Here is a 24,293-nt window from a genome sequence, read left to right on the forward strand (position 1 = left end):
GACCTGGATCCTTGGGTCCTAGAGATTGTATCTCAGGGATACAAACTGGAGTTTCGGGAGGTGCCCCCTCACCGTTTTTTTCATTTCACCCTTACCAGTGTCTCTTCCGGACAGGGAGCTGGTGCTGGCAGCGATACAAAAATTGTGTCAACAGAGGGTCATTGTTCCCGTTCCCCCGTCACAATGGGGGGAGGGGTTCTACTCAAGCCTATTTGTTGTGCCGAAACCGGACGGTTCGGTCAGACCGATTCTGAATCTAAAATCCCTCAATCCATACTTGAAAGTTTTCAAGTTCAAGATGGAATCTCTTCGAGCGGTAATTTTCAGCCTAGAAAGGGGGGATTGTATAGCGTCAGTCGACATAAAGGATGCCTACTTACACGTCCCGATCTTTCCTTCGCATCAGGCCTTCCTCAGGTTTGCGATACAGGATTCTCATTACCAATTTCAGACGTTGCCGTTTGGCCTTTCCACGGGCCCGAGGATTTTCACCAAGGTGATGGCAGAAATTATGGTTCTCCTTCGCAAGCAAGGGGTTACAATTATCCCGTACTTGGACGATCTCCTGATAAAGGCGAGGTCCAAGGAAAGGTTGCTAAGGAGTGTAGATTTGGTGCTGTCGGTGCTACGACAGCACGGCTGGGTGGTAAATTTGCCAAAATCTCTGTTGATTCCGACCACTCGGCTGTCTTTTCTGGGCATGATTCTGTACACTGAGTTACAGAGAGTATTTCTTCCAGAAGAAAAAGCTCTAGAACTGCAGTCGATGGTCATGGAACTTACTAAATGTTTTCGAGTTAAAAGCCATTTACAACGGCCTGCTACAAGCGAGAAGCCTTCTTCAGGGTCGATCTGTCCTGGTACAGTCAGACAACATCACAGCGGTGGCACATATCAACCGTCAAGGCGGAACAAGGAGCAGAGCGGCAATGGCGGAGAATCCTTCGCTGGGCGGAACAACACGTGAGCGTTCTGGCAGCAGTCTACCTTCCGGGAGTGGACAACTGGGAAGCGGATTTCCTCAGCAGACACGATCTCCATCCGGGAGAGTGGGCTCTTCACCAAGAGGTTTTTGCGGAGGTGACGAACCGTTGGGGAATTCCGTTGATCGACATGATGGCGTCTCATCTCAACAAGAAGCTCCCGAGGTATTGTTCCAGCTCAAGGGACCCCCAAGCCAGTGCGGTGGACGCCCTGGTGTCTCCGTGGGTTTTCAAGTCGGTGTATGTGTTCCCTCCACTTCCTCTCATTCCAAAGGTACTGGGGATCATTCGTCGAGCAAGGGTTCAGGCGATTCTCGTCGTTCCAGATTGGCCAAGAAGGGCCTGGTATCCGGATCTTCAGGAATTACTCGTGGAAGATCCTTGGCCGCTTCCTCTAAGAGAGGACCTGTTGTTGCAGGGTCCATGCGTGTTTCCAGACTTACCGCGGCTGCGTTTGACGGCATGGAAGTTGAGCGCCAGATCTTAGCTCGTAAGGGTATTCCCGGGGAGGTCATTCCTACTCTCATCAAGGCTAGGAAGGAGGTTACGGCAAGACATTATCACCGTATTCGGAAGAAGTATGTTTCCTGGTGTGAGACTAAAAGGGCTCCTGCGGAAGTATTTAATTTGGGGCGTTTTCTCCACTTTTTGCAGGCAGGTGTAATGCAGGCCTGAAGTTGGGCTCCATCAAGGTGCAGATTTCGGCATTGTCTATTTTCTTTCAAAGGGAATTAGCTGCCCTCCCAGAGGTTCAGACGTTTGTGAAAGGAGTTTTGCATATCAATCCTCCGTTTGTGTCTTCTGTGGCCCCATGGGATCTTGACGTGATCTTACAGTTTCTCATGTCTTCCTGGTTTGAGTCTTTGCGTAAGGTTGAGTTGAAGTTTCTCACCTGGAAGGTAGTCATGCTGTTGGCGCTGGCATCTGCCAGGCGAGTGTCTGAGTTGGCGGCCTTGTCTCATAAGAGCCCATATTTGATCTTTCATTCAGATAGGGCAGAATTGAGGACTTGTCAACAATTTTTACCGAAGGTGGTGTCTTCGTTTCACATTAACCAACCTATTGTGGTACCGGTGGCTAAGGATGCTGTGGCAGTTCCAAGGTCTCTGGATGTGGTGAGGGCTTTGAAGATCTACGTAGCCCGAACGGCTGTTGCCAGGAAAACTGAGGCGCTGTTTGTCCTGTATGCTTCTAACAAGATTGGTTTTCCTGCTTCAAAACAGACTATTGCACGCTGGATTTGTAGTACGATTCAGCAGGCTCATTCTTCGGCCGGGTTGCCGGTGCCGAAGTCAGTCAAAGCCCATTCTACCAGGAAAGTGGGTTCGTCTTGGGCGGCTGCCCGGGGCGTCTTGGCTTTACAGCTTTGCCGAGCGGCCACCTGGTCAGGTTCAAACATGTTTGCAAAGTTCTATAAGTTTGATACCCTGGCTGATGAGGACCTTGAGTTTGCTCAGTCGGTGCTGCAGAGTCGTCCGCACTCTCCCGCCCGGTCTGGAGCTTTGGTATAAACCCCATGGTCCTTTTGGAGTCCCCAGCATCCTCTACGGACTAGGAGAAAAGGATTTACCGGTAAATACCAAAATCCTATTAAAATAATATAATATGGGATCCCGGCGGTCACAATTCTGACGCCAGAATCCCGACAGGCGGTGAAATGTCGCCACTGGAATACCGGCCCACGCGCTTTTCTCCCTCTGTGGGTGTCCACAACACCCATAGAGGGAGAATATAACCTGTAGCTAGCCCCTGTGCCATGGCAAGTCCCCTGCAGCGTAACTTTTGCTTGCAGTGCTTGCTTCCCAAATTCAGGCCAAACTGCATTTTACCACTATAGAACCAATAGGACAAAGTGGAATATTTATAACAGGTAATGTATGTAGATTACCTGCACTCTAGAGGTGCAGTAAGAGCCCTAGTGCTATTGTTGCAGGGTACCACTAGTGCGACCCGCGCTGTAACTGGCACTAGTGCGACCCGCGCTGTAACTGGCACTAGTGCGACCCGCGCTGTAACTGGCACTAGTGCGACCCGCGCTGTAACTGGCACTAGTGCGACCCGCGCTGTAACTGGCACTAGTGCGACCCGCGCTGTAACTGGCACTAGTGCGACCCGCGCTGTAACTGGCACTAGTGCGACCCGCGCTGTAACTGGCACTAGTGCGACCCGCGCTGTAACTGGCACTAGTGCGACCCGCGCTGTAACTGGCACTAGTGCGACCTGCGCTGTAACTGGCACTAGTGCGACCCGCGCTGTAACTGGCACTAGTGCGACCCGCGCTGTAACTGGCACTAGTGCGACCCGCGCTGTAACTGGCACTAGTGCGACCCGCGCTGTAACTGGCACTAGTGCGACCCGCGCTGTAACTGGCACTAGTGCGACCCGCGCTGTAACTGGCACTAGTGCGACCCGCGCTGTAACTGGCACTAGTGCGACCCGCGCTGTAACTGGCACTAGTGCGACCCGCGCTGTAACTGGCACTAGTGCGACCCGCGCTGTAACTGGCACTAGTGCGACCCGCGCTGTAACTGGCACTAGTGCGACCCGCGCTGTAACTGGCACTAGTGCGACCTGCGCTGTAACTGCCACTAGTGCGACCTGCGCTGTAACTGGCACTAGTGCGACCCGCGCTGTAACTGGCACTAGTGCGACCCGCGCTGTAACTGGCACTAGTGCGACCCGCGCTGTAACTGGCACTAGTGCGACCCGCGCTGTAACTGGCACTAGTGCGACCCGCGCTGTAACTGGCACTAGTGCGACCCGCGCTGTAACTGGCACTAGTGCGACCCGCGCTGTAACTGGCACTAGTGCGACCCGCGCTGTAACTGGCACTAGTGCGACCCGCGCTGTAACTGGCACTAGTGCGACCCGCGCTGTAACTGGCACTAGTGCGACCCGCGCTGTAACTGGCACTAGTGCGACCCGCGCTGTAACTGGCACTAGTGCGACCCGCGCTGTAACTGGCACTAGTGCGCCCCGCGCTGTAACTGGCACTAGTGCGCCCCGCGCTGTAACTGGCACTAGTGCGCCCCGCGCTGTAACTGGCACTAGTGCGCCCCGCGCTGTAACTGGCACTAGTGCGCCCCGCGCTGTAACTGGCACTAGTGCGACCCGCGCTGTAACTGGCACTAGTGCGCCCCGCGCTGTAACTGGCACTAGTGCGCCCCGCGCTGTAACTGGCACTAGTGCGACCCGCGCTGTAACTGGCACTAGTGCGACCCGCGCTGTAACTGGCACTAGTGCGACCCGCGCTGTAACTGGCACTAGTGCGACCCGCGCTGTAACTGGCACTAGTGCGACCCGCGCTGTAACTGGCACTAGTGCGCCCCGCGCTGTAACTGGCACTAGTGCGCCCCGCGCTGTAACTGGCACTAGTGCGCCCCGCGCTGTAACTGGCACTAGTGCGACCCGCGCTGTAACTGGCACTAGTGCGACCCGCGCTGTAACTGGCACTAGTGCGACCCGCGCTGTAACTGGCACTAGTGCGACCCGCGCTGTAACTGGCACTAGTGCGACCCGCGCTGTAACTGGCACTAGTGCGACCCGCGCTGTAACTGGCACTAGTGCGACCCGCGCTGTAACTGGCACTAGTGCGACCCGCGCTGTAACTGGCACTAGTGCGCCCCGCGCTGTAACTGGCACTAGTGCGACCCGCGCTGTAACTGGCACTAGTGCGACCCGCGCTGTAACTGGCACTAGTGCGCCCCGCGCTGTAACTGGCACTAGTGCGACCCGCGCTGTAACTGGCACTAGTGCGACCCGCGCTGTAACTGGCACTAGTGCGACCCGCGCTGTAACTGGCACTAGTGCGACCCGCGCTGTAACTGGCACTAGTGCGACCCGCGCTGTAACTGGCACTAGTGCGCCCCGCGCTGTAACTGGCACTAGTGCGCCCCGCGCTGTAACTGGCACTAGTGCGCCCCGCGCTGTAACTGGCACTAGTGCGCCCCGCGCTGTAACTGGCACTAGTGCGACCCGCGCTGTAACTGGCACTAGTGCGACCCGCGCTGTAACTGGCACTAGTGCGCCCCGCGCTGTAACTGGCACTAGTGCGACCCGCGCTGTAACTGCCACTAGTGCGACCCGCGCTGTAACTGGCACTAGTGCGACCCGCGCTGTAACTGGCACTAGTGCGACCCGCGCTGTAACTGGCACTAGTGCGACCCGCGCTGTAACTGGCACTAGTGCGACCCGCGCTGTAACTGGCACTAGTGCGCCCCGCGCTGTAACTGGCACTAGTGCGACCCGCGCTGTAACTGCCACTAGTGCGACCCGCGCTGTAACTGCCACTAGTGCGACCCGCGCTGTAACTGGCACTAGTGCGACCCGCGCTGTAACTGGCACTAGTGCGACCCGCGCTGTAACTGCCACTAGTGCGACCCGCGCTGTAACTGGCACTAGTGCGACCCGCGCTGTAACTGGCACTAGTGCGACCCGCGCTGTAACTGGCACTAGTGCGACCCGCGCTGTAACTGGCACTAGTGCGACCCGCGCTGTAACTGGCACTAGTGCGACCTGCGCTGTAACTGCCACTAGTGCGACCCGCGCTGTAACTGGCACTAGTGCGACCCGCGCTGTAACTGGCACTAGTGCGACCCGCGCTGTAACTGGCACTAGTGCGACCCGCGCTGTAACTGGCACTAGTGCGACCCGCGCTGTAACTGGCACTAGTGCGACCCGCGCTGTAACTGGCACTAGTGCGACCCGCGCTGTAACTGGCACTAGTGCGACCCGCGCTGTAACTGGCACTAGTGCGACCCGCGCTGTAACTGGCACTAGTGCGACCCGCGCTGTAACTGGCACTAGTGCGACCCGCGCTGTAACTGGCACTAGTGCGCCCCGCGCTGTAACTGGCACTAGTGCGCCCCGCGCTGTAACTGGCACTAGTGCGCCCCGCGCTGTAACTGGCACTAGTGCGCCCCGCGCTGTAACTGGCACTAGTGCGCCCCGCGCTGTAACTGGCACTAGTGCGCCCCGCGCTGTAACTGGCACTAGTGCGCCCCGCGCTGTAACTGGCACTAGTGCGCCCCGCGCTGTAACTGGCACTAGTGCGCCCCGCGCTGTAACTGGCACTAGTGCGCCCCGCGCTGTAACTGGCACTAGTGCGCCCCGCGCTGTAACTGGCACTAGTGCGACCCGCGCTGTAACTGGCACTAGTGCGACCCGCGCTGTAACTGGCACTAGTGCGACCCGCGCTGTAACTGGCACTAGTGCGACCCGCGCTGTAACTGGCACTAGTGCGACCCGCGCTGTAACTGGCACTAGTGCGCCCCGCGCTGTAACTGGCACTAGTGCGCCCCGCGCTGTAACTGGCACTAGTGCGCCCCGCGCTGTAACTGGCACTAGTGCGCCCCGCGCTGTAACTGGCACTAGTGCGCCCCGCGCTGTAACTGGCACTAGTGCGACCCGCGCTGTAACTGGCACTAGTGCGCCCCGCGCTGTAACTGGCACTAGTGCGCCCCGCGCTGTAACTGGCACTAGTGCGCCCCGCGCTGTAACTGGCACTAGTGCGCCCCGCGCTGTAACTGGCACTAGTGCGACCCGCGCTGTAACTGGCACTAGTGCGCCCCGCGCTGTAACTGGCACTAGTGCGCCCCGCGCTGTAACTGGCACTAGTGCGCCCCGCGCTGTAACTGGCACTAGTGCGCCCCGCGCTGTAACTGGCACTAGTGCGACCCGCGCTGTAACTGGCACTAGTGCGACCCGCGCTGTAACTGGCACTAGTGCGACCCGCGCTGTAACTGGCACTAGTGCGACCCGCGCTGTAACTGGCACTAGTGCGCCCCGCGCTGTAACTGGCACTAGTGCGCCCCGCGCTGTAACTGGCACTAGTGCGCCCCGCGCTGTAACTGGCACTAGTGCGACCCGCGCTGTAACTGGCACTAGTGCGACCCGCGCTGTAACTGGCACTAGTGCGACCCGCGCTGTAACTGGCACTAGTGCGACCCGCGCTGTAACTGGCACTAGTGCGACCCGCGCTGTAACTGGCACTAGTGCTGGTTACCATGCTGGGGAACAGTCATGCCTTTATCTTGTTTCTCTACACAGAGGTGTTGCATGATTATTTCCTCCTCTTTGTACATCTGCTTTTCAGCCCCTTATTTACATTTTATTGAATTTTGGTTCAATAGATACGCAATAATCCGTGAATGTTGGGGAGATGAGCTTTTCCCTAACAACCACTAGAGACAGATTACCTGTTACACCGGATGAAGAATCGCTCCACAGAGTCCAATTCAAGGCTGTTGTATTCCTCAGACATTTGTTCCATCTGTCAGGCTGTCTGGTAAATTCTCTAGTGTACGGCCAGCTTAATAAGAGAGGACTGAGGGAGGGGATGGATGCAGAAGGGGATCAGTGTGGGCAGAGGGCAGTCTGATGAAGACAAAGTGTCTGTCAAAGGAGAGTAAGATAAGGGCTTAGAGGGCGATGTATCAAACCTTCTATAGAAGTTGCCCATAGCAACAGTGTGCTTCTATTTATTATTTTATATAATGTACTTGCTAATGATAGCGAGAAACTAATTGAATGATATAGGAAACTTCTTCACTTGTCCTCTTTTTCTTATTTTTTTTTTTAAAGCGTTTGCTACGTCTCCTCCGTAATGTCAGTCAGAAAGGTACAGTGCTAGTGAATGGAGAGAGAAGATGCGATAAAGGAGAGGAACAAGTAAGGGACTGGGGGCCCGATTCAGCACTGATCATAGAAGTGCAGAGATCACTATTCTGCACGAGGACTTAGAGGATGTGATCGCAATCTAAGTCCTGGCGTAGGGCTGCGATGTGGTGTTCTGGAAGCACGGTCCGAACAACGGAGGCATGTCCGGACTATTTACAGGGCGGGCCGCAGTGGCTGCGTGATGTCACACCCAGGCGCTGCGTCCCAAAACATGGGCGGTAGGGGGCTATCCTAAACATGCGAGCTCCCCCCCCCCCCCCCTCCGCATGCTAGAGAACAAGATTTCTCACAAAACTACAACTCCTATAGGCCCCGGATCAGTAAGGGAAATAAATGTCGAGTATTGTGAGTGGGTTCCAGTGTGCAGACAGTCAATAGGCAGACACCATATGCTTGTCATGCATCAGGTCAACATGTAAAAGGTAGACGGTGCTTAAGGTCGACATGATAATGGTCGACACACACATATATGGTTGCCACACGTTTTGGGGGGGATTTTCTCATTTTTCTTGATATACCATCCACGGGGACTATGATGGGCATTAGTAACCTGCCTAAAGCATGGTGAGCAAGCAAGTACACAAGGGTACACATTACACCGATTGTGGTCACAGATTATAAAAGACATTTTTGTGTCGACAATTTCCATATCGACTTTCTGATCCTGTCGACCTTTTAACCCTGTCGCCCTAATGCATGCCAACCATATGGGGTCAACCTAATGACTGGCTATCTAATTACTGTAGACCCTTCTATACCGCACCCATTACAGGGAAGAAAAATAACAATAATGGTGGTGGTGAAACTAAGAGGAGGGAATAAGAATTAGCCCGGGACAGACCCCGACTGTAATAGAGAAAACCAAGAGAGTGGTAAACGCCAGGGATGGCTGATGAGGGGATTCGTATAGTGCAGTGGTTCTCAAACTCGGTCCTCATTACCCCACACAGTGCATGTCTTGCAGGGAACCAAAGCAGGTGCACAGGCGTATTAATTACTCACTGACACATTTTAAAAGGTCCACAGGTGGAGTTAATTATTTCACTTGTGATTCTGTGAGGAGACCTGCAAAACATGCACCGTGTGGGGTAATGAGGACCGAGTTTGCAGACCTATGGTATAGAGCACAGGTTCTCAAACTCGGTCCTCAGGACCCCACACAGTGCCTGTTTTGCAGGTCTCCTCACAGAATCGCAAGTGAAATAATTAGCTCCACCTGTGGACCTTTTAAAATGTGTCAGTGAGTAATTAATACACCTGTGCTCCTGCTGGGTTACCTGCAAAACATGCACTGTGTGGGGTCCTGAGGACCGAGTTTGAGAACCCCTGGTATAGAGAGACCCAGATGATGCAAGGTGTGACAGGTTAAGTAGCGACTGATGGGTGAGGTTAAAGAATCTGAACAATAACATAGGATAATACTCAACCATTATCATAATCTGATCTAAAATCAGAGTACATTTACAGAGATAACTGGGTTTTATTTTATTAATTTATGGGAAGTTAGCGTCAGGCAGCAGTTAACAGTGTCCGCTCACAGGAGCCATTCCAGAACACAAAGCCACTCATGTAGACCAGTGATAACTAGCCCAGTACACTTTGGGGGCTAACCTTCAAATGGGGCCTCACATTACTCTTATCTCGTTTCCAAGTCACATCAATATGTTTACTCAATGAAAGAGCCTCCAATTGGTAATATTTATCAATTAACTATACAGAGGTGTCCTCTTACATCTTTGCTCTGTGCGCTACAAGTCGCGTTACACATAACGCTTAAGTGCCGTGTGGCTTGGTAGCGCTGAGCGCCTTTTTTTTCTTCGCTTTTTCCACAAAAATGCATCTTAGGCGCAAAGTAATGTAAATAGGACGCACAAAGAGCTTCTGCTGATTAAAATGATATGCAGCATGCCTATATTCTGTGTGTAACTGTGACTATTTGCATACAAAATACTATGGAAAACACTGTAACGTTGCAGATAGAGCCGCTGTTACACACACAAGATAGGCATGCCACATATCATTGTAATCAGCAGAAGCTGCTTGTGTGTCCTATTACATTACTTTGCGTCTAAGATGCATTTTCACGAAAAAAATGCAAAAAGGTGCTTGTCGCTACCGTGTCCCGTTATGGCATGGAGTTAACATCAAGGGCTGTTTAGCGTGACTGCAGCAAGGACGTAAGGGGATACATCTGTAGCAACCCAATATAACAAGGATGCTGCAAGTGACAACTGGGAGGACCTCATACCGAACCTGCTGCCCATCACCCGTATAGACTGTCTCCCGTACATGTAAAGTGACTGAGCCAATTGTGTAGGTTATGTCTAGGAAAGAGAAGTAATTAAAGCAACTGAGTAACTCCTACACATAGAGATGCATCTAAACGGCCCTACACATTTAAAGATCCGCCGCCGAGCTGCCCGACGGCGGATACGGGCGACCCGGCGGCGGGGGGTCAGTGACGGGGAGAGTGAAGTTACTTCACTCCCCTGCGTCACACGGCTCCATACAACTGCAGGCAAATATGGACGAGATCGTCCATATTGGCCTGCATGCACAGCTGACGGGGCACCAGCGATGAACGAGCGCGGGGCCGCACATCGTTCATCGCTGATGAACGTTATCTCGTTCATTAATGAACGAGATCGTTCATATCTTTGACGATTATCGGCCAGTGTGTAGGGCCTATAAGCGTTCTGTCCAGGTGAACAGTCCTTAAATTCTTCACAGTTCTCGCTGAATTTCATAGTTTATTGTGTCCCAAAGACCAGACAGCAAGAACTAAAAGAAATCTCTGAGTACATATGTTATACGGTCCTGCTAGAGTATTTGTTTGCTACATTCAGAAGTAGAGTTTTCTCTGCATGCAATCACCTGGTCCTTGTTTGCATTTTATTCTATTTATTTTTATCTACCCCTAATGGTGAATCCCTAAGAGTTTACATTGAATGGGTCTAGTGCCACTTCAATTGTACTGTTCTAAAGCAACCTGCTTCCTGCCGCATCCATTAAATGATCACTCATCTCCTTCCCCCTCCTCCGCAGATGTCCGGGATGTTCACGTAGACCACGCCGCCAGTCACATAGGGAAAGCACAAGGCATCATCACCTGTCTCAGAGCCGTTCCTTTCCACAGCAGCAGGCGTCAGGTCTTCCTTCCTGTTGACATCTGCATTCTGGTAAGCGCAGACACCCATTCACCGACCTCTGTAAGTGCTGTAAAGGTTGTGCGCATCATGGATGTAGAACACAGGAGAAAAGATTCTGATTATATATCTTCAAACACTAAAGTGTCTCCTTAAACTACAATATGCCCCCCTCCATTCTGTCAAACACAACTTCATTGTTGTGTGTGTGGTATTTCTTGCTCACGTTACTTTACGGAAATGGTGCATTACACGTTTTCCTCAATCAGTTTGTCCTTTTTCTAAAGTGGTTGTCTTGGCAACATCCTGGGATTTCATTGAGCGGAGAGAGAGAATAAAAAAAGAAAGCTTACGTGCCGCAGTTTGTAAAACGGCTCTAAGAATGACAACACTGTGTTCATTACTGCAGGCCGGGGCCAGACGGTATAATCCCAGGATAGACTAATTTGTTTAACCCTTGCTTGGCTGTCAAAAAGCAGCTGTACTTTTACCACTGTGCGCTGTACCCAGTGCATGTTTCTAATAGGCTGGAAACGGTTTCCCTTTTTTTACAGTTTTGATCTGTGCATCTGAAAATTCTTTTTACCCATCATGCAGAATTTTCATCTCTTGTTCATGCATAATTGTGCATTTAGTTTCCTTCGTGCAGCCGCTTGAAATGGCGCGTAGAATTATGGATCGGTAGTAGTAAAGAGAAAATTGAGATGCATTTTATTAAGTATGGATTTTTAACTTTTGGAGATGTGCATGGTTTGTATCATTTTATTTCGTAGTTAAAGCACAGATTAGGGCTCCAGGTGCTTTGTGTTGAACAACTAACAAGTGAATTATATAAATGCCATCTGTAAACGTACATAATTCTACATACATGCAAAAATGGCAGAACACACCTTGTCAGGGTGACCAAAAAACTATGCTTCCTGACATATTTAATAATCAATAATTGGTCTATTTCCGTAATTATAGTATACCATGTATCTGTGTTTTATTCTCTAACCCTGGTAACTGGCAGAAGAAGGCTACTATGAACCTATACTGTGATTGCAAAATGATGCTCCGTCCGTTAGCTGGCCCAGTGGCTACCAAAGTTTCTTGAATTACGGTGCCGACATGTTAATAATGTGATTTACAGCATGTTGAGTGTTGCTTTAAATTGTGAAAAATAATTATTTACCATCATATTTGATATTGTAAAGCAGACACAGCTGTAAATCACATAATTAACATGTCTACATCCCGGATTCAACCTTGGTGTCCTGGTTGTGTTAACGTTTGAGATATGAATAAGCTACACTCCTATCTGAATGCTAAATCCTGTAACCTGGGAGGAAATCCTGTACAGGTATTCATAACTGAATCTTGCCCACTGTTTTGCCTGAACACAATGATTTCTATATTAAAGCCAACCACTAATTTATATACAGTGGATTAAACGTAATTCATTCTTCGTTTTATCTTATTATATTCCCTCTTGCTTATGCTATAATCTCTACACACCTTTCTCCTGCAGGGTCCACAGTTTATCCACAGGATAACATTGGGATATGAGGTAGCGTCAGCGGAATGGCACCAATCGATCAAAAGCTTTCGGCCTCCCACAATGCAATGGGCCAGTCTCCTATATCCCAGCCTCCTGGCTCAGGCAATTTTTTTTTTTGTTTGGTGTGGCAGGAGCCGGACCACGGTCATGGGGCTGCTGGTTGTTTGCAGCTGTAAGCTTTTTATTTTATTTTTATAGGCTTATTCTTTTTGAGCGATCTTTCTAAAAAGCGTCTTAAATGCACCTTAGAAAGAGTTGCTCCAACAACTCTCCGCCGGGTCGTGACAACGCTTACCCACATGTACAGTGCTGTTTTGGCGGGCTTCTGTGTGGATGTGCTAGCAAGTCCAGCTGACGTCACCAAGCTGTGCCCGAAGCATGGGGAAGAAGGTAAGGCGTCGGTTCCGCCTAGCGGATAAGGTGCGAGACATAGCCGCACTGTTTTCGGGAGGAGAATACCGAGCAGATGCTGACGTGGCTGCTATCTCTGATGCACCAGCGCTAGGCCTCAGGGATCATAGGCTCCAGGGGTTGGTGTGAGACCACAATCCCTGTGGTTGATTTTAGCAGTGGGGGAGTAAGACGCTCCTCTTGTTGCCCCTCCCTCGGTTCATGACCAGTTTCCTCCGAGTTCCCCGCCATGAACTGATTTCCCGCTTCCGTCTGAGACGCTAGATATCTAAATGACCCAGTCGCAGCATAGGCGGCTGTGTGACTGGTGCGTCTGTGTTCACTATTTGCGTCTGGATCCACTCAGCGTTTGATAGCATATTGATCAATCCTGGAAGCGGGGTTAAGTCTCCCTGTATCCCGCTCTCCTGAGGCAGGTGATACAGCACTAAGTTTCTACCTACCATTGGTGTACGAGTAGTTGGTTAAGTGCCCTATGCATATGAGTCTGATAAACTGTTGCTGTTGTTTCTTTCGCTGTGCGACTGAATACGTTAAAGTCCTATATAAGGTAATGCAGTAATTTTGTTTTGTCTACATACCTGAAATTTATTTGTAGTTGAATATATGCTCATATTGCTTATTATACTAATGTATAACTTGTGACTGATTGCTAGTGCGGCTGCTGACCTTTACTATACTATATTTCTGACAGTTCTGCTGTCTTTGTATATACCGATCCTCGATGCCGGTGCAAGGCAGGGAGGGATCGGATTGTATATCACTTTAGCAAGCTTGAAGTGAATACGGTCACAAATTGTGTAGTTAACACCATACAGGTGTGTGATTTGTTTACCATGTCTAAGAGGCATCGTGAGGCGGATACACTCTCCACAGCAGCACCGACATTGATATCATGTTTGTCATGCAAAGCAGGGTTAACCTCTCAAGATCTGGTACAAAATGGATTATGTGCAAACTGTTATACATTAGCTTTCGCCATAGCCTCCTTAATAATCCAGGGCAGTTACATTTGCACAAACTTTATCCAGTATAGCTGAGCGGATAACCCAGTTAACCCTTACATGCAACATTCCCCGTGGATCTTATCACATCCAGTCCAGGAATCTGCAGCCTTTCAACAAAAACAGGCTGAAAGGCCTGTGGAAAGTAAATCACACAGATATAAAGCAACATCTTCGCATTCTACACATGTTTCAGAAGGGAACACTTTGGAGGATGAGGATGGTTCCTCGCATTCTGGGTCTGCGTACAGAGACGAGGATCAAGGTCCCAGCTCAGTAAATGTACCTGAGGTAACTAATGCTATGAAAGTCATTCTATCCTTAGTGGAGGCAGCAGAGCCTTTGTTAAAATCCAAGGCACCTGTGTTTAAACATCCCAAACAGTCAGAACTGAATTTCCAGAGTCAGAATAGCTGACGGAAATCATGCAATGCAAGAAGCTTGGGTCACACCCGGTAAAAAGTTCAGAATTCCCAAAAAATTTAATTCTCATTATCCTCTTCCGGCTGAGGATTGTTTGAAAAGGGAAGTTGCTCTTAAACTTCACTGCCCCCCCACCCCCGGGTCGCCCGTCGGCTGTATCCGCCATCGGGAAGGTCGGCGGTGGATCGACAAATGTGTAGGGCCCATAAGGTCGTCTCCAAGTTCCACCTTAACTAAAAATTTTACTTCCGGCTTTCCAAGGGCCGGACCTTTCTGTGGGAGATGCATCATTGGACCTAGTCCGTGCTTTAAGGATCTACGTGGATCGTACCAGTGCCATCAGAAAGACGGACACTCTCTCCGTTCTCTAAGGATTTCACAAAAGAGGATGGTCTGCTGATAAGCAGGCACTGGCGAGGTGGCTTTGGATGACTGTTTCAGAAGCATATTCTCAAGCTGATCTTCCCATTCCGGCTAATGTCTCTGCTCACTCTACTGGTAATGTAGGTCCTTCATGGGTAGTACAACGTGGTGGCTGAGCTGAACAGATATGTAAGGCATTAGACATTATGCCTTTGATACCTTTGCCTCCCAGAAAGCTGCATTCGGGTGAAGGATTCTCCTGTCCAATCAGGAGCGTCCCCTCCACTATTATTGCTTTGGGACATCCCAATGAAATACTGTAGATAAACTGTGGACCCTGCAGGAGAAATAAGAAGTTATGATAGACAGTCGATAACTCTATTTCTCTGAAGTCCACAGGGATCCCACCCTGACGCACCTGATTTGAGGATCCTTACATTTACTAACCTCTTCCCTTTTTGTGTGGAAGTGTGTGTATGTGTTCTTTTCGCCTGATTAGGGCACTGTATGATGCTCCTGCCTTGAGCTTTGGAAAATAGCTGAATTGCAATAGCCAGGAGGTGTGGATATAGGAGACTGGCCCGTTGCATTCTGGGAGGCCGAAAACTTTTGATCGATTTGTGACATTCCGCTGACGCTACCTCATATCCCAATGTTATCCTGTGGATACTGTGGCTTCGGAGAAATAGTTATCGATGGTAAGTCTACCGTAACTTCTCGTTTTCAGATTTCTGAAAAATGGCAACGTAGACAAACATAGGGGCTAATTCAGGTTGTATCGCAGTGTGAGACCCAACCGCAAAAATTACAAAAAAGATGCCCGTCCTGCACATGCAGTTGCATTTTCATGTAATACAGGCAGAGGCGGGCATCAACGCTCCGTTTCCTAGACGGAGCGTTGTGGGGGCGGAGGCTGGCAAATGGGGGCGGTGCTGCGCGAACGGGGGTGTGGCCAGGGGACGTGACGTCACACGCAGCCCTCGCGATTGGAAACATGGCGGCGGGCCTCCTGCGGTCGCCGGCAGGAGGCATCAATTCATTTCTGCTAATAAGCAGGCGACGGTCAGTATGCTGGGCTGTTTTGTCCTGCTATGGGCGTCCCCCATCATGCAAACAGAAGGATTGCAAATTCTGCTAATTTGCTGAATTTGCAATCCTTACTGAATTAGGCCCATAATGCTGTAAACATTCTAAGGGGTTTATTTAATAAACTGCGAATTTTCAAAATTGGAGATATTGCCCATAGAAACCAATCAGGTTTTAGCTATTGTCTTATAGAAGGTGCTAGAAAAATAAGAATCTGATTGGTTGCTATGGGCAACATCTCCAAATTTGAAAAACCCGCACCTTAGTAAATATACCCCAAAAAGTATAAATTGAGAATATAAATGCATGTCTCCGCACCAGAAAGCAAAGTGCAATGCTCTGGACCTGTCTGATCTCTTATACAAGTAGAATATACCACCAAATGTAATCAGATGCCCATAGCGTAGTATGGTCAATCAAAATTAAATATACACATCTGTATAAAACTACTGTCATTTAAAATAGTTAGCTGTGGCCAGTGTGGCTGCTACTGTGTCTGATGTATCCACGGAGGGTTCTTGCTTTCAGCTGCGGCAGTCTAGGTTACTGCATTATGCTGCTGCGAGTATCCATGTGTTTGCTTGTGTCTGAGTTGTGGCACCCACTGTTTTTCCATCCGCAGCCAGAAACCCCTACTGTATATCATGCTAGCTCGTATCGCTCCAGATGCGTCTCGGACAGAGCTACTGTACTTGATACTGTGGAGGCATCGTGCAATTCATGCGCAGATCCCATTTCCAGTTTCTGATGCATACCAGATTATCAGAAAATCGTGAGATGCAGCCATTTATGTGGATTCAAAGGGGTCCACTAGATGGTGCCCCAACTGAGCAAGTTCAGTTGTTTCTTCGGTTGGGCATGATTAGCTGCTGGGAGATGCATTTCAGGGGTGGTAAGCTGAAATGTGCGAAAAGTGACCCATTTGGGTGCCCAAGCGGCACCTTCCACATCGCACCCATTTGTTTAGTCTGGTTTAGCCGATTTACGCGGCTAAACCCGGTCTGTTTGGGTGCGAAGTGCGTGTTAAAAATCCTTGGCGCCTGCTTCACATACGATACATCATTTTGCATACGATGTATCGTATGCGATGCCATTGACTGCCTCAGGATCCGACAAATCTTTGTGGCAGCCATGGCGATCTCCAGCTCCGATCTCATGCGCACGGGACCGTGGATCGGAAATTGTAGCTAAAACACATACAATATGGCACATTTCATACGATTTATTGGCCAGATGGGTCGTAATCATGTGAAAAAGGATCATATCATACTAGTGTATGGACACCTTATGACTTGCGTTATGGAAGGCCTATTAGAAAAATTCTGGACAAATGAATGGAAGTGGCACGCTCAGGTTCTGCTGCATACTTATAGAAGAGCGACTGAATGGACTTGCTGCAGAAGGGGGATGCAGTCAAAATACCGGCTGATGGGATACCGGCGCCGGAATCCCGACGACCTAAGGGGAATTTCCACTCGGTTGGTGGATCCATGCCAACAACCGAGTGGAATATTACCTGTTGCGAGCAAAGCTGGTCTGAACAGCGGTCGGAAGGGTCTGTGGAGCTGGTCTGACCACCAGGAACAGCAGTCACAAGGGTCTGTGGAGCAGATCTGAGGAGGCTTATTGCTCAGTTCTAGTGAAGTGGATGTTGGCTGTTGACGATTTTGGGGTTCATTCCAAGTTGCTCGCTAGCGTTTTTTAGCAGCCATGCAAACGCATTGTCGCCGCCCACTGGCGAGTGTATTTTCGCTTTACAGAAGTGCGAACGCCTGTGCAGCAGAGCGCCTGCAAAAACATTTTGTGCAAAACAAAACCAGCCCTGGACTTACTCTTCGTGTGCGTTGATTCTAACGTTGGTGGGATGGCTTTTGACGTCACACACCTGCCCAGCGCTCGCCCAGCCACGCCTGCGTTTTCCTTGGCACCCCTGCGTTTTTCCAAACACTCCCAGAAAACGGTCAGTTGACACTCGGAAACGCCCCCTTCCTGTCAATCTTTTTGCGGCCGACAGTGCGACTGAAAGCTTCGCTAGAACCTGTGCAAAATCACAAAGCACTTTGTACCCGTACGTCGTGCGTGCGCATTGCGGTGCATATGCATGCGCAGAAATGCCGATTTTTAGCCAGATCGCTGCGATCAACTCGGAATGGCCCCCTTTGTTCCGAAAGTGCGCGATTGACCTTCATTTGTTATTTTGTGTATAAAGCCATGTTGTGATTAGGGGTAGGGTGTTGGTAGAAGTGCTATGTCCACGACCGTCCTTTTATCCACATCATGACCCTCTCCCCCCATTAACACTTGTTTTTCTCTGCATTAATTTGATCTGAAGCGGAGGTGTCCTTTTAGTGATATTATTCATTTATGTTATTATGTTTTTTTAAGTGTGGAAAGCCTACGCAGGCCGGGTAATTGACTGAGTGCAACATCAAATGCAGTACTTACAGCCTTAAGCATTATTGAACCAGCACCTCCTTTTAGTTCACATGATCAAAGATTAATTATGGAGGTGAGGATAGAAAAGCAATAAAGATACAGATTAATACTGTTTTGATTAAAAAGAACTGTTCTAACGCATTTTTTGCTTGACTGCTGTATAAAAGCTTTATACTACTGAATATTATTTAATCACCTCGCAGATGTCTGCAGTAACATGATAAATCTGGGGATTAATTTATCCCCTGTTACGATTTATTTATAGGGTTTCATCGACTTACAGATCTGTGTAACGATTGGAAAAACACTGACTCCAGGATCTGTTGTTCTGATCTCTGAGGCAGCACAAGATAGCTGTCAGATTCTTAAGAACTAACTAATCATTTGTGCAGCTCAGTGGTTAGCATTGCTCTCTCGCAGCACTTGGGGCCAAGGGTTAGATTCTGTCTGTGGTTGTATGTCATCTCTGTGTTTGCTTAGATCTCTCTTGGGTTCTTCAGTTTCTTTCCACAAGCCATAAACACAGAATTTAGATTGTAAGCTCCAGTGCTGGCAGGGTGTAATATTCTCTGTGAAGTGCAGTATATTATGGTGTTGCTATATACATGAACAAGAACAATAATTGTCATTCTATGTAATATCCATGCAGTCACTAGACCTGAACAATCTATGGCATTTTATGTAATTTATTTGTATGGCATCCGATTTATAAAGGGCTGAAAGCAAATGTTTCATTTTGCTTACAGATTTCTGAGGATGTTCATTAGCTACACGCTATTTTCTCTGACGTCCTAGTGGATGCTGGGGACTCCGTAAGGACCATGGGGAATAGACGGCTCCACAGGAGACTGGGCACATCTAAAGAAAGATTTAGGACTATCTGGTGTGCACTGGCTCCTCCCCCTATGACCCTCCTCCAAGCCCCAGTTAGATTTCTGTGCCCGGCTGAGCTGGATGCACACTAGGGTCTCTCCTGAGCTCCTAGAAGAAAGTATAGTTTAGGTTTTTTAGTTTCAGTGAGACCTGCTGGCAACACAGGCTCACTGCAACGAGGGACTAAGGGGAGAAGAAGCGAACCTACCTAAGTGGTGGTAGCTTGGGCTTCTTAGGCTACTGGACACCATTAGCTCCAGAGGGATCGAACACAGGACCCGACCTCGTCGTCCGTTCCCGGAGCCGCGCCGCCGTCCCCCTTACAGAGCCAAAAACAAGAAGGTGGTCCGGAAAATCGGCGGCTGAAGACTTCTGTCTTCTCCAAGGCAGCGCACAGCACTGCAGCTGTGCGCCATTGCTCCTCATGCACACCACACACTGCGGTCACTGATGGGTGCAGGGCGCTGGGGGGGGGGGGGGGCGCCCTGAGCAGCAATAATAACACCTTGGCTGGCAAAACTAACACCATATATAGCCCCAGAGGCTATATAGGTGTATATTAACCCCTGCCAGAAACGATAAAATAGCGGGAGAAAGCCCGCCAAAAAGGGGCGGAGCCAACTCCCTCAGCACACTGTCGCCATTATTCCCTCACAGCTTCGCTGGAAGGAAGCTCCCTGGCTCTCCCCTGCAGTCCTGCACTACAGAAAGGGTAAAAAAGAGAGGGGGGGCACAATTTAGGCGCAGTATATATATATATTATAGGCAGCTATAGGGGAAAACACTCTGTATAGTGATATCCCTGTGTTATATAGCGCCCTGGTGTGTGCTGGCATACTCTCCCTCTGTCTCCCCAAAGGGCTTTGTGGGGTCCTGTCCTCTGAAAGAGCATTCCCTGTGTGTCTGCTATGTGTCGGTACTGCTGTGTCGACATGTATGATGAGGATAATGATGTGGAGGCGGAGCAAATGCCTGTGAATGTGATGTCACCCCCTGCGGGGTCGACACCAGTGTGGATGGACTTATGGAAGGAATTACGTGACAGTGTCAGCTCCTTACATAAAAGGTTTGACGACATAGGACAGCCGGCTACTCAGCTTGTGTCTGTCCAAGCGTCTCAAATGTCATCAGGGGCTGTAAAACGCCCGTTACCTCAGATGACAGATACAGATGTCGACACGGATACCGACTCCAGTGTCGACGATGATGAGACGAGTGTACCCTCCAATAGATCCACCCGTTATATGATTGAGGCTATGAAAAATGTATTACACATTTCTGATGATACCCCAGGTACCACAAAAAAGGGTATTATGTTTGGTGAGAAAAAACTACCAGTAGTTTTTCCTGCATCTGACGAATTAAATGAGGTGTGTGAGGAAGCGTGGACTTCCCCAGATAAGAAATTGATCATTTCTAAACGGTTAATGGCTGCGTACCCTTTCCCGCCAGAGGATAGGTCACGCTGGGAAACACCCCCTAGGGTAGATAAAGCGCTGACACGCTTATCAAAGAAGGTGGCACTACCGTCTCCGGATACGGCCGCCCTAAAAGAACCTGCTGATAGAAAGCTGGAAAGTACCCTAAAAGCTATATACACACACACTGGCATTATATTGAGACCCGCTATTGCATCAGCTTGGATGTGCAGTGCTGCTGCTGCGTGGTCAGACTCCCTGTCGGAAAACATTGATACCATGGATAGGGACAATATTTTGCTAACGATTGACCATATAAAAGACGCTGTCTTATACATGCGTGATGCACAGAGGGATATTTGCCGGCTGGCATCAAAAATAAGCGCTATGTCCATTGCCGCCAGACGGGGGTTATGGACTAGGCAATGGTCAGGTGATGCCGACTCCAAGCGGCACATGGAAGTTTTACCCTATAAAGGGGTGGAACTTTTTGGGGAAGGTCTTTAAGACCTCGTTTCCACAGCTACTGCTGGGAAATCGACTTTTTTGCCACAGGCTACCCCACAGCAAAAGAAAGCACCGTATTATCAGGTACAGTCCTTTCGGCCCCAGAAAAATAAGCGGGCTAGAGGCTCATCCTTTCTGCCGAGGGGCAGAGGAAGGGGGAAAAAGCTGCAGCACACAGCTAGTTCCCAGGAGCAGAAGTCCTCCCCTGCATCCGGTAAGTCCACAGCATGACGCTGGGGCTGCTCAGGCGGAATCGGGAACGGTGGGGGCACGTTTCAGGTTTTTCAGCAAACATTGGGCTCTCTCACAAGTGGATCCCTGGGTCCTTCAAGTAGTATCTCAGGGGTACAGGCTGGAATTCGAGACGTCTCCCCCCCGCCGTTTCCTAAAATCTGCCTTGCCGGCAACTCCCTCTGCCAGGGAGGCAGTGTTGGTGGCTATTCAAAAACTGTATTCACAGAAAGTGATTGTCAAGGTACCCCTCCTTCAGCAAGGAAAGGGTTACTACTCCACAATGTTTGTGGTACCGAAACCGGACGGTTCGGTGAGACCCATCTTAAATTTAAAAGCCTTGAACACTTATATCATAAGGTTCAAGTTCAAGATGGAATCGCGGAGGGCGGTTATTGCGAGCCTGGAGGAGGGGGATTACATGGTATCCCTGGACATCAAGGATGCGTACCTGCATGTCCCCATTTACCCTCCGCACCAGGAGTACCTCAGATTTGTGGTACAGGACTGTCACTATCAGTTCCAGACGCTGCCGTTTGGGTTATCCACGGCACCGAGGGTCTTTACCAAGGTAATGGCCGAAATGATGATACTCCTTCGCAAGAAGGGAGTTTTAATTATCCCGTACTTGGACGATCTCCTGATAAAGGCTAGGTCCAAAGAACAGTTGATAGTGGGGGTGGCACTTTCTCAGGAAGTGCTACAACAGCACGGCTGGATTCTAAACATTCCAAAGTCACAGCTGGTCCCGACGACACGTCTTCTGTTCCTGGGAATGATTCTGGACACAGACCAGAAAAGAGTGTTTCTTCCACTGGAAAAAGCCGAGGAATTGTCATCTCTGGTCAGAGACATCCTAAAACCAGGAAAAGTGTCGGTACATCAATGCACACGAGTCCTGGGAAAAATGGTAGCTTCGTACAAAGCAATTCCATTCGGAAGGTTCCACGCAAGGATGTTCCAGTGGGACCTGTTGGACAAATGGTCCGGGTCCCATCTCCAGATGCAACAGCGGATAACCCTATTGGCCAGAACCAGGGTGTCGCTGCTGTGGTGGCTGCAGAGGGCTCATCTACTAGAGGGCCGCAGATTCGGAATACAGGACTGGGTCCTGGTGACCACGGATGCCAGCCTTCGGGGCTGGGGGGCAGTCACAAAGGGAAGAAATTTCCAAGGACTGTGGTCAAATCAGGAGATTTCTCTTCACATAAATATCCTGGAGCTAAGGGCCATTTACAATGCCCTAAGCCAGGCAAGACCCCTGCTTCAAAACTAGCCGGTACTGATCCAGTCAGACAACATCACGGCGGTCGCCCATGTAAACAGACAGGGCGGCACGAGAAGCAGGATGGCGATGGCAGAAGCCACAAGGATTCTCAGATGGGCAGAGAATCATGTGTTAGCACTGACGGCAGTGTTCATTCCGGGAGTGGACAACTGGGAAGCAGACTTCCTCAGCAGGCACGACCTCCACCCGGGAGAATGGGGACTTCATCCAGAAGTCTTCCAAATGCTGGTCAACCGGTGGGAAAAACCACAGGTAGACATGATGGCGTCCCGCCTCAACAAGAAGTTGAAAAGATATTGCGCCCGGTCAAGAGACCCTCAGGCGATAGCGGTGGACGCTCTAGTGACACCATGGGTGTACCAGTCGGTTTATGTGTTTCCTCCTCTACCTCTCATACCCAAGGTACTGAGAATAATAAGAAGGCGAGGAGTGAAAACCATACTCCTGGTTCCGGATTGGCCAAGAAGAGCTTGGTACCCGGAACTTCAAGAGATGCTTACAGAGGACCCTTGGCCTCTGCCGCTCAGACAAGACCTGCTGCAGCAGGGACCCTGTCTGTTCCAAGACTTACCGCGGCTGCGTTTGACGGCATGGCGGTTGAACACCGGATCCTGAAGGAAAAGGGTATTCCGGAGGAAGTCATCCCTACCCTGATCAAAGCCAGGAAGGATGTCACCGCAAGACATTATCACCGCATTTGGCGAAAATATGTTGCTTGGTGTGAGGCCATGAAGGCCCCGACGGAGGAATTTCAACTGGGTCGATTCCTGCACTTCCTGCAAGCAGGGGTGACGTTGGGCCTCAAATTGGGGTCCATAAAGGTCCAGATTTCGGCTCTGTCGATTTTCTTCCAAAAAGAACTGGCTTCACTGCCCGAAGTTCAGACTTTTGTCAAAGGAGTACTGCATATTCAGCCTCCTTTTGTGCCCCCAGTGGCACCTTGGGATCTCAATGTGGTTTTGGCATTCCTGAAATCACATTGGTTCGAACCACTTAAGACTGTGGATTTAAAATATCTCGCGTGGAAAGTGGTCATGCTGTTGGCCTTGGCGTCGGCCAGGCGGGTTTCAGAATTGGCGGCTTTGTCTTGTAAAAGCCCTTATCTGATTTTCCATATGGATAGGGCAGAATTGAGGACTCGTTCTCAGTTTCTCCCAAAGGTGGTCTCAGCTTTTCACTTGAACCAACCTATTGTGGTCAACAGTTATTTGTTGAATACACCGTTGGCGCTCCCACTATAAGAATAAAAAAGTTACGTGAAAATCTTGATGAATAGTCCCAAAATGAATCCTATGTTTCACTTGGAAAATTCTTTTTTTTTTAGATGCCAATTCTTCTCCCAAAATTAATTCGAAATTTTTTCCTTATGTAGAGGTATTCGTCATAGAAAGAAGAAAAAGCACATATAGTGTAGTAATTCAAAATAAAAGTAGATTTATTAAATTAAAATTCATGAGATACTCGTATCCAATAAAAGTGACAAATTCACTATGTAGTAAAATTGGAACCGTACCGTGTCAGGCTCCCAGCATGGAGCAATGAGAAGAGCAAAATTGGAAGGTTCCGGAATTCCTCCCTCCTCCCCTCATGCAAAACACCGGCCGCAGGACCTGGTAGGGTTCTCCTGGTACTCTAGATGCAGGTAGATGGATCATTCAGTGCTGCCAACGCGTTTCGAGTTGTATCTAACTCTTCCTCAGGGCAGAATGATCCATACCTGCACACATCCTCTTTTTATACTGCATTTGACCCGGAAGTGGAAACGTGCTTCCTGTTGGTTGTGATGAGTAAGGATTACTATATAAAAGAAATCCAACGACAACTGGAAGATGGTACAACGTATAAGAAACTAAAAACCGATCCTACCAACCGTATCAAAATAGAATTTCAAAAACTTATAAAAAAA

General features: G+C 49.7%; 1 protein-coding gene across 2 annotated transcripts in view; it reads left to right on the top strand.

The window, feature by feature from the left end:
- NDUFAF6 (NADH:ubiquinone oxidoreductase complex assembly factor 6) overlaps positions 1–24,293 on the top strand; it is a 253,561-nt gene that overhangs the window by 112,337 nt on the left and 116,931 nt on the right. For both annotated transcript variants that reach the window (XM_063924135.1, XM_063924136.1), the window contains one exon: positions 10,707–10,840. In XM_063924135.1, the coding sequence (XP_063780205.1) occupies positions 10,707–10,840 (134 nt within the window). The remainder of the gene's footprint in view (positions 1–10,706; positions 10,841–24,293) is intronic.

The sequence above is a fragment of the Pseudophryne corroboree genome, chromosome 5 (genome assembly GCF_028390025.1).
Source record: "Pseudophryne corroboree isolate aPseCor3 chromosome 5, aPseCor3.hap2, whole genome shotgun sequence".
Taxonomy (NCBI): Eukaryota; Metazoa; Chordata; class Amphibia; order Anura; family Myobatrachidae; genus Pseudophryne; species Pseudophryne corroboree.